At 35.9% G+C, this 11360-nt stretch overlaps 2 protein-coding genes across 2 annotated transcripts; both read right to left on the bottom strand.

Annotated features, from left to right (window-relative positions):
• On the bottom strand, positions 675 to 2190 carry LOC105175107. Its single transcript, XM_011097446.2, has 2 exons — positions 1587 to 2190; positions 675 to 1446 (listed from the first exon to the last, which is right to left on the bottom strand). Exons 1-2 carry the CDS (start codon positions 1874 to 1876, stop codon positions 960 to 962), a joined length of 777 nt encoding a protein of 258 aa, XP_011095748.1. The 5' UTR covers positions 1877 to 2190; the 3' UTR covers positions 675 to 959.
• LOC105175105 (metal tolerance protein 9-like) lies at positions 4748 to 9060 on the bottom strand. The gene is made up of 6 exons (XM_011097442.2): positions 8766 to 9060; positions 7489 to 7601; positions 6777 to 7022; positions 6218 to 6298; positions 5858 to 6088; positions 4748 to 5415 (listed from the first exon to the last, which is right to left on the bottom strand). Exons 1-6 carry the CDS (start codon positions 8941 to 8943, stop codon positions 5071 to 5073), a joined length of 1194 nt encoding a protein of 397 aa, XP_011095744.1. The 5' UTR covers positions 8944 to 9060; the 3' UTR covers positions 4748 to 5070.

Genomic DNA, 11360 nt, shown 5'->3' with positions numbered 1-11360 from the left:
ATGTATAAACGCTGCAATATTATAATGAACCTGAAACATTTGATGCTGCAAATAGAATGATGTGGGAATTAACTCCTTAAGGTCTCCAAAAACCGTCTTGGACAAAGACTGAAGCCATCTGTTGAAGCAATCCAGAACTTATAACTCAGGCAAATGGACCCCTGAGGTCTCTACTTAACCTAATATGTGCGACCCACTGCCACCCTTGAATCGTGCACACATAAAATTGGATAACTTTTGCTACCCATTCTCTCTACAGACACTACCTACATCACTGACTTGAACTCATTGCCGGGATCATCCCGGGCATGGTTCTAAAGTTGTGTCTGTTTTGCAGGGTTACAACCTTGTTAAGGAGTGTACCATTGCAGCTGGAGTAGCATCAACCTAAACCCATCACTAAAAATACCTCACTTTGTTTTTCAGAACAACATAGGAAAAGGCTCTATTTAGGCTAATCTAGTGCCGGTTAATATAGAATACATAAAATTAGTAACATCTCAATATCTACAACAAGATTTTATTAGATATCCTAACAACCACTTCACGTTCAATAGTCTTGAAACACAACTATATCTATAGACTTTCAGACTCGTCTCATCCCCAAAAGAGAAGATTATAGAGCTGCAGTGGTAGAAAATTTTCTTTCTCAGACATGATATGAAAGGATCATATTTGGATAATGAGCATGACTAAAAACTAATAATTGCATATTGTGTATAAACAGATATCAGAACTTGTGATCTGATCTATAATCCTATGCTACTGCAAATACATGGGACTCTTCATGGTTTCCTCTATTCATCTACAATCTGTATAAATTTCTGTATTTTTTTCATCTTGAGAGTCTTATTTATACCTGGAAAAGCCATTTTATAAGATGTGAATAATGTTTACACTATAGCACTATATCATCTCCTTGTATGGAAAGAAAGCAGAAAGCAGTAAACCACCTCTCACTATGAGCAGGTAGCTAAACAATCTTGAGGGATCACCAACTCTTCTCGATCCAACGTCTCCTTCACAGCCCTATAAAACTCTACCCAAGAAGACGAGCTATCCTCCACAGGCCCCCATAAAAACGTAGGATTGGGACTGGCAGGGCAAGCTGCAACCAAATCCAAAACTGAAACTGCAGGCCTCAATGTCTGTGGGAAATTGAATGCCAAATTATCAACCTTGTGTTCATAAATCTTCCCATTTCTATCGAGTTTATACCGCGAAGTGCCTTGAAATTCCCCCTTGGCCTCCCAAGGAACCCGAGGGACACCCTTCAAGTTCCATCTAATCAGAATCATATACTCAGAGGGCTGCCAAATCCTCAGCACGTCCAGTGATATCTCTCTGAACAAAATTCTGCCATGGAATCTCAGTGCCCAGAATATCAATTTGTACTTTTCGATTCCAGTAAACGTGTTTAAAGGGTCCCTGAATGTTATATCATCCCTGCAGCAATCAATTCACTGAAATAAATAACCAACTAAAACCGCCATCTTTCATATCAAGTAAAAGTCAAAGTTTCTCCAAAACAACGCGAAATTAAAATCCAAGAACCATCAAGATTCACAGAAAACGCAAAATGGTACCTGTAGATGTCATAATTGAGGTCTTTGGTGAAGATTAAAGGAAGGTCTTCACGGAGAGTCCGCACAGCAAAGCCTAAATTGACATAAAAGTCATTTCTTTCATCCTGCTTGTTGTCCCGCGCAGCAGGAGTCCGGTTAACCTGCGCGACGCCCCGAGGAGGTGGGGGCTCGAGCTTGGTCTGCGGCGAAGCAGTAGAAGTGGAAACCGAAGGAAGTGGAGGAACAATGGCGGAGGGTTTGTCTTTGGGTTGGAGTAGGGTTGGAGAAAGATTTGGCAGAATATAGGCCATTTATTTTTCTTGTTATGTTGGTTGTCTGAGGAACAATAGCTCGTAGCTGTTTGATTTTTGGGTTCTTCTTGTGGAAGGGGAAGAAGTTAGAGTTCTATAATTTTGAGTGGTTTTGAACATGACCAACATTTCCTTCTACATTCGCTGCATCTCTCTCTACAACTCAATTTTCACTCTAATTTCCCCACATATTTTTGCTGCTTCTCGAAGATGGACCAAATTAGAATGTGAAGACACGTTTAGCTCATGGGCCACCACAGCTGCATCTATTATTGGACCCTGTGATGCCCGACTTTTCTTGGGTTGCATACTTAAGTTTCTGCTAAAATTTGTTAATTTAGGAATCAAATAGGCAGATGAATTTTCTAATTAATACATGTTACTAGCATAAAAATGTATCTTTATTAAAGAAAAATTATCAGTTAACATAAACACGCCAACGTGCATGTGTTAAATGAAATAATAATAAACAAAATATTGAATAGAAAATAGAATCCATTAAACGAATATGTTTACTCAAAATTATTTAACACCCAATTCCGCGCATAGAAGATGTCCGCCTCCCTTTCTGGAGAAGTCTAATATACCATTACAGCGTGGGCCAAATCTCTAATTCTGGCAAACTAACCTTAATTAGAAAGTGGGTGGGTATTAGTATATAGAGGATGACGGTTTTAGAATATCCTTCAAAAGGTAGGACATTCTCTCTTTGCTACCAACACTGAATATTCCACTGACTTAGCCAACATTTATTGGGCCTGTGGCTACCACACAGCCCAAAATTACCCCTTACTAGGCTGTAAGTTGGGCCGTCCCTGGCCCAACCCGATCAACAACTGACTCAGTTTACCTGAACGAAGCAAATGTTTGGAGAGTGGCCGGAGGTAATGTTCTCCGGCGGCGGCTCTTTAATTTGGAGCGACCAAAGAGTTAATCAGGACAGCTTGCCATTAAGATATTTCAGAAAAAGCATTTTAACTTTGTTTGGATTTTTTTTAATAATTAAAGAAAAAAAAAGGTTAAGCAAGCATTTGTAATACAAAATCCAGTATAGGAATAAATTTTCTGAAAATGAGATCGAAATGATTGACTGATCGAACCGGAAAATCTTCGAGAGTTCCCAATCACATATATAACACCAAGGAAATGAGCACAATGAGGATTGAATCTGAATGTAGGCGCATCTGAATGCAGCAGCTCCATGAGAAAGAAGCCAATGCCAGAATCTCAGCGCCAATTCCTATCGGCAACGTAAAGCGCTGTAAACACCATTGATGTTTAGTGCATCAGTGACTCTAATTTGTTGCCCATCTATACCTTCAATTTGTGCAAAAACATCAAAACAAATGCACCATAAAAGCAACAGAAACAAGGCTCAGAGAGTAATGATGTAGCAGCATCAACAACCACAGCTTCCATCGTTTGATGGTACAATTCTCGATATACTGCCGTTTTCTCTCTGAATTCGCCATTAGAGATTCAAACAAACTAGTAAAAAGGAGAAGAATTTGGAAGCGCGAGGCCTCATATCCAAGAGAGAAAGAGTCGTCAAAAATTGAAAAGAGAAAAGTTATTTACAGTGTTTCTTTACATGCTGATTTGTGTTTGTTAAGAGGAGAGTTATCACCGCCGGATATTTCGAAACAAGCCAGGGAAAATTACGTGTGGGGTGACTATATAATATATAGGTAAGAGCACCAAAGAAACCCTAATTATGGCTGTCGATGAATTTACAGCGATGCCCTTGGTGGCTGGCGGCCGCCGCCTCCGTTGTATGTTTCAGGTTGTGGTTGCCCTGCCCTTCATGAATTTGACGGTTGACAGTTTTACTCCCCACTTTTTACTTTCAAGTTTTCTATAAATTTAATCCCGTTTGTTTGTGTTTTCGTTTCTGATTTTTTAAATAATAATTAAAATAAAAATATATTTATTTATACATATTTTTATTAAAAATATATCGATTCGATACTGCAATTCAATATAAAATATAATTTTATTAATAATTTAAATATATTTTTATTTTTCACAAATTTATATAAAATTGAAAAAAAATACATATTTTTCGTCGAAAATTGAAAACCTAAATCAGTATTTTATATTTTTTATTTGTTGTTGAAATTTAGACATAAAAATGATTTATTTATCTTCAGAAGAGTTCACTTTGAATTTTTATCATTTTATTTTTTAAGAAAGAAATTGGTTAAATTATTCTTTTAATCGGATGGACCTAAAATTTTTTTGTTTTTTTTCAAATGGATCCGATAAATTCAATTGGGTATTTGATTGTATCTCAACATATCGAATTTTCAGTTTATTTACGATTGGTTACTTGATCACTATTCTAAATTTAAACATTCCTATTATCCTAATTTCCCCCCTTTAGAATCATACATTCAACACTATGGACTTTCAGTCACTATTTTTTCAAAAGAATAATATAAAATTATACAAAATTTTCTGGGTTTTCTAAATTTTTTTCAAAACTTTGCAATTAAAAGGAATTTTACAATTTGGGTTACAAACGGAGTAATATATAGAATATATCCAAACATTAGAGCCAGCAAATGAGTGTCTTAGACTTGGAAATTCAGATCGACGCCATTTCTTCAGATTAAGTTTTAACCCATTCAGATGATTGTTTATGGTGTGTATATCTCTCATGGGACAATGTTGAAAATGCTCATCTTAATGGTTCATGTCAAGCCATAAAATGAGAGGGGTGTAAAGAGTGATACTCACCGTGACAAGAATGAGCATCACAACAACCCCCCGCTGGGTCTCTCTCTACATGATCACATGCATCAATAATGATTTTTTTTATTGTTCCAACACCAAATATATTTTGCAGTTATCGTGCCGACCACGAAGCCATATTGCATAATGCATTTACTCGATAGTCTTATCCCCTAATGCAAAAGATGTACTGAAAATGGGATTCAGTAGTTCAGTGTCAGGAGTTTGCTCCATCAATAGATCAAAGCTTAACAGGAAGAAAGAGAACAAAATAAAACACCGTCAGCCAGAGTTTCTACCAAATAAGTAAAATGTAGGTCTGTCCCAGTATCTCCAGGCAGAGAAGGAAGTAGGGGCTTGCTAGTTAACAGGAACACCCTGGATATGAAGGGGTCTTCTATGTTTTGGTGATGAAATCCTCGTGATGCTAGTGAAGTAGTGCCCCATTTTTCATGGCAAGATCATACTTGGCTCTTGTGTTCTGGTCTATGAGTAAACTCAAAGTCTATATGAACAAAAGCTCTCTCGACCTCAGGAAGTTGCTCGAGCTTCTCTTGTAATGTTTCACCAATATTATGGGCTTGGCTCAAGAGCATATCTTCTGGCAACACAATGTCAACCTCCACAAAGTAGTGAGAACCAAAGGTGTATGCTCTGACCGTGTCAATATGCTTGATCTCTTTATGATGATTCCATATGAGATACGTTAATTTTGTAAGGAAATCAGGTGGAGCTGTTCTTCCAATTAGCGACCATACATTTTCAACAACTGTCTTTGCCCATGTATTGATTGTGTATAATGCTATCTGCAAGGCCACCAGAAGAAAATATTACTAAGGCAAGTACTGTATCTATTAAACAAATAACCTAACTGGTATTTAGAGGATCATGCTATCAGAAATTACATAAGGTGTGGATTTGCTATGGTGAGAACAAGTTAGTGCCAATCAAGCAAATGATTTTTTCCAATTAAGTAAAACATGCAATCATGTGATGATCCAACTAATTGCTTGAAATATAAGTTGACTCTCTGTTTTATCACTACTCATATCATAAGCAAAATTAACACAAGAAGGACCCACAAATATGGCACCTGCTGTTCCATAAACCAGTAAACTCAAACATAACTAATTAGGATTTGCCTTCATGTGATTATGAGACTCTATTGCTTGAAATGTAAGATATCCTGGATTCTGTTTTCTCGCTACTTATGTCATAAGCATGAGAACAAAAACCGAGTCTACTTACAATTATGGCACCAGTCGGATCAATCCACCAGTAGAATCGAACAGCTAAAACAGCCGTGGCCAATCCAATTGAGTTGGTGATGACATCAAAAAAATGATCTTGGGCATAGGCTCTGACAATTTCATTCTTAAATCTGCGGCAATAAAGCATAAGAGCAAACTTGACGAAAGTTACAGACACCATAATCCCTATCATCCATTTCTCCTTCTCATGGTCCATATCAGGGCCAGTCTGTCCACAGGGAAGAAATTGTATACAGCGTTAATTCAAATTAGCACCAGCAGATAAACATGATGCTGCCAAAGAAGAACAGATTTCTTTAATATTTGTTAGAGCCAAACACAATTTAAAGGAAAATACCTTTGCAATTAGTTGCCTGACAGACTCCAGTATTATTTGCAACCCCAGTGTTGCCATTACAGATGCAAAAACAATAATTCCCTGGGAACAATATAAACAGGTTAAGAAAGACAAATTGAGTTTGAATATCTCTTGTGAACCATTATGCACAACATATTTCTAAAATGGAAGAACAACAAATACTTCAACCTTGTTCACTCCAAAGGCAACACAAGTATAACCAAGAACAGTGGGTCTTTTTCTTCTTCAAGATACAACATCTGGATTAAATGTCAAATCCATCTCATGCCAACTGCATGAACCATCTTAAAATCACCTGGCAACCTTGAACATTCCATTTCTATTTTGCCTAGAATGACATAATGTATGTTATGATCAAAAGGAAGAATAAAAAGAGCGCAGTGGCATGCTGCATGACAGATGTGGTTTGGCAACTTGTCCCTGGGCAGTTTAGTAAAACCAAATTCATATTTAGATCATAGATTCATGCTTATGATGGAGGGTACATGTCTAGTTATTTGAAATAGGAGAATATAGTGAGAAGACTTTAAGACCTTACCACTGGTTGCATCCGCTTCTTTCCAATTGGGTAGTGATACTGGTTTGGAGTTTTCATGGCATGGGAAGTAAACCACAGGATCAGCCCAGATAAGAGGTCTAGGAAAGAATCCATTGTTGATGCAATGACAGCCAAAGATCTGCTTTCAACTGAAGCATAGACTTTTGCAATGAAAAGGAACAGATTAGCTATATTTGACACATGAACAGCCATTCTTTCGCTCCGGGCAAGCTGTTTCATTTGATCCTGATAGATATTTGAGCAGAATGAGACAATCATACAAGTATGATTCATAAAAGTGAAGTTACTCCAGAGAATCAAGTCTGGCATATCTTCATGATGATCTTCAATCATAGTGTTCGGAACAAAAAAAAAACGAAAGGATAAATAACTTCTATGCAGGTAATCAAATAGACATTTTTTCTTCGTTTACCAAATTACCAAGACCCAAAAGCTATTTACAAAAATGTTGAAGTTTTCATCAACACTTGGGTATGTGCTACCTCCAAAAGTTTGAGATGATTAGCATTGTCCTTAAAGGAGTAAGAGTCAAAGAAGCCATTTAAGGTAAAAGAACAGAAACCTAAACTCCAATTCTCAGACAGACAGGTCACTGGTAATATTATCATGAGTATGACAGTGCATCAACAAGTAATCTAAAATTCTTTACCAAAAGGGGAAAAGGTTAATCCATAACTCCAAGAAAACCAACCTCTGTAAGAGCATCTGGTAAACAACCAGACTCATGAATAGTCTCCATCTCATTGAAGCCTTCCAGGAGTCTCTCTTGCTGTTTGTAATATTCAGCAACTTTTCGTTGTTTTCCTGATAAATAAAATATATCAAGAACACGAAACAATCAGATAACATGTCAAGAAGAAACGAATTGTACTCGCTTGTGTTGGCAAGATTCACAGACAAGTGCCACACTCAATGCAGAACTGGAAACTGGTGTGAACACTTTCCTGTGCATGCTAGATGCTAGATCATGTTAAAAGTTTAAAAACAAGCCTAGTGAATGTAGGAAACATCTGTAACTGGAAAGAAATCTTCAAATGCATACAATATAGAAATCTAGTAAGATAATAAAAGATACTAGAATATTGTACAGATGATATCCCCATTATAGAGCTCCGAATATTAATTCAAGGGAAAGTAATAAAGGAGAAGGCATCACGTTCAATCTAGAGTCTATCAGCAGCAGCTTTCACAGTATCATTTTCACATATAGTTAAAAGAAAAGGTGAATTCTTTAAATATATTGCCAGGACATTTATCTTTACAGAAGTTCCTGAAAAGAGAGTACTCTTCCCAAAAAACTTTTAACAGAAAAAAGGAAAAATGTATCTCTAATTAAATTTATAGCCTCACCGAAACCCAGGAAGCTAAAAAGAAAACCGTGGCCATTAGATTCGGATACTACTTCTTATTTGCTCTTGGTACTCTTATTCAAATTTGTCCCTTAAAAGGTTACAGTGTGCAAATTATCACCAGAAAAAAACACTAGTTGTAGAAAGCGTCAGTAGCATACCATTGCTTATTAGCACGCATTAATAAAACTATTCAGGAAATCAAATCAACTATTTGAAATTTCATTCATGAATATAATATATATATATATACGTGTGTCTGTGTCTGTATGAGAAAAAAAATATATACATATACATATATATATATATATATAAAGTATAAACTTAAATCTTCAAAGGACAAAGGAAATCTGAACTCGAACCCTCTTCGTAATATTAATTACCATGTATCATCCCAGTATCTGAGGAAAGGAATTTTTTTCCCATCTAGTACCACAAATGTGTTGTGTACTGTTCTCCTAATCAGCCAGTTATGGCATGTGATTCACATGTGCACATAAATTCACCAGAACTCTGATGAATTATCAATTAATCATACAAAAGAAAACCATTCAGCAATCTACACACAAAGCACGTACATACATACACACATACATGCGTACATACAAATCGGACATACTCTTATTCAGAAGGAGGCGTTCGAGACTGAAAGTTTGGTGACGATGATCGGTGCGACGCTCCGGCAACCGGAACTCATTAATGTTGAGCCTCCACGAGGACTGTCCGCCGTCGATCTCCTCCGCCCCCAGCAACTCCCTACGACTCTCTCCCACGCCGCAACCACTGCTACTCTCCATTGCTTAGATTTGGTATCTTCTTTTCCCTTTTGGTGGGATTTGAGAAGGCTGAAACGCAAAAGCTCACTGATTTTTCGTGTTGAGCAGTTTTAACTCCCCCAGAAAGTTACTCTTTTTTCCCCTGATATAAGCATGGGAGGTTGGACAGTAGGATTACGGTGTATCTGGTCGTACGGGAGCAACGGGTCATACGTGGTGCGATATAATTGGTTGATTTGTGGGCTCATGTTCCGGTGTTTCACACGATTCTTTCTTCAAATAGTTCTGTATTACGGGAAATTAGACTCCTAACCTTACTTTACTTCCTCAAACGTCGTCAATGTCGTTTTCCATTTACCGTTTCTTTTAATATTTGTTAAAACAATTATTAAATTTAAAAAATTATTTATAATTTTTTAAATAACGATAGAATATTGATAATAATAATAATAAACATCAAAAGACTCCATTCTAATTTACCTTCTTAATTGTTAATGCACCTAAAGTCATTACCACGAGAAACACTGTCGAAAGTTCTGCTTGTACTTATTCTTTTGTTCTCAGTATTTGTTTTTTATTAGTATTTCAGTATTTAATTTTTGTTGAGTCTGTTGTCAAATAGAGTTCAAAGTAAGTTAGTTTTCTTCTTTAGCTATAACTCTATTTTTTATATATAGTTTCACATCTCTGTAATTTTAGAAAGAGAGGGTTCAGATGAATAAAGTACTTGAGTTTTAAGATGAATAAAACTTAGTTTTTCTTCTTTTTATTCTCTAATTTACTACCATAAATGTACTCTGTTCGTCACACTTCAAATTTTAACAAACACTTTTTTTTAATTAAAATAAAAGACTATTTTTCTTTTAATTCTATTTGTTAATCTACCAATTCTCAATTATGTGAAGCTTGTCATGTCACTTTTGACTAGCCATATGCTATTTTCTTTTTTCTTGTCAATTTATTATGGTACGGTGACTTATGTGTGGAAAAAATAGACATATCAGCAAATGTATGTTCTCATAAATTAAGCGTCACGATCGATAATATTTTGCCAGAAAAAATATAATTTAACTCCATGTGATATTATTAATCTGTAAATTACTTTCCTATATATATATATATATATATAAAATTAACAGTTTATTATATTTTTTTAAATACAACAATTTATCTCTTTATATTTTTTAAAATAAATAATTTTTGGTGTGCACTAAATCCGTATTTTGACAGTCAATCACACCTAGCCGGGTGTGAAATATGTGGCGTTTGTAAGCCTAAAAGGAACTGGTCTATATTGCTCTCAAGACTCTCAACTCAAAACATCGGAAATGCCAACCACAAATACTGATTGCTGTTTCATCGTCGAGAAATGAACAAAGTTGACGGATTTTCTGTTGCAAGACACATAGAACAAGTTGGCACTTGGGGTGGTGTTGTCATAATTTGTACTTGTATGCACACCAGCAGTATATTCCCCGAATTTATGGAGCAATAAATACACAGAGGTTTGTTTGCCTAAGATACTACTGCACAAAGATTGAGGCGTACAACAATGGGTTGGTAACTTAGCAGCATCCTTTGCTCATAAGAAAGAAAATTATAGTCTTTCGATCAATTGGAGACATTTATTGTCTGATATTTATATGTTCGAGATACAATAATAGTTTTCTCGAATTATATCGCGTGTATATGATTTTTTATTTTTTAACACGCACCCAGTAAAATTTAATTTGTGTACGGTCCGCTGTGAGAAAGATTGTAATTAAATATACTACATGCAAGTAAATAGTGTAAAATTTTCTACAAATATCTAATAATAGTGATGATTAAAAAATACCATGTTATTGACGAAAGAATGGGAGGACAGGTACAAGGACGGAATTTGAGAAATGGAATGTCGTGTCAACAACAATATTCTAACAAACACTGCCCAAAAACAAAGAGAAAATGGTTCCAACAAGGATCCGCAGTCAAATCCACATCCAATTCTTTAACAAAAAGAAATATTCCACTAGTTGGGCATAGTTAGTGAAAGATGGAGTCGGTTTCTTAAAGGGATTATTTCACTTTTTATATTTAAAATATACTTCTTTTCCAATTTCAATATCTCAAGTTTTCAAGTCATTAAAAGTTTTTAATTTTCATCCGCTTGAGTGACCTTCGTTAAATTGACGGTCCATTGATTACTTAATGGAGGATACTCAGGCGGATGAAAATTAAAATTTTTGAGTATCAAATCTGATAATTTAAAAATCCTCAGATATATTTTATATTATCCTAATACTTATACATTTTCCAACTAGAGTAAAACCTAACGTTTCTTTACGTGATAATGCACTAAAGTCAGGTCCCAATAGCCCGAAAAAGGGAACATGTCAATTTCTTGATGCATGAAGGTGACAAGGAGGGGGGGGGGGGGGGGGGGACCCACAAAATTT

This window comes from Sesamum indicum, linkage group LG12, assembly GCF_000512975.1.
Source record: "Sesamum indicum cultivar Zhongzhi No. 13 linkage group LG12, S_indicum_v1.0, whole genome shotgun sequence".
Taxonomy (NCBI): domain Eukaryota; kingdom Viridiplantae; phylum Streptophyta; class Magnoliopsida; order Lamiales; family Pedaliaceae; genus Sesamum; species Sesamum indicum.
The sequence above is the reverse complement of the archived record's forward strand: the minus strand, read 5'-3'. Positions and strand labels throughout refer to the sequence as shown.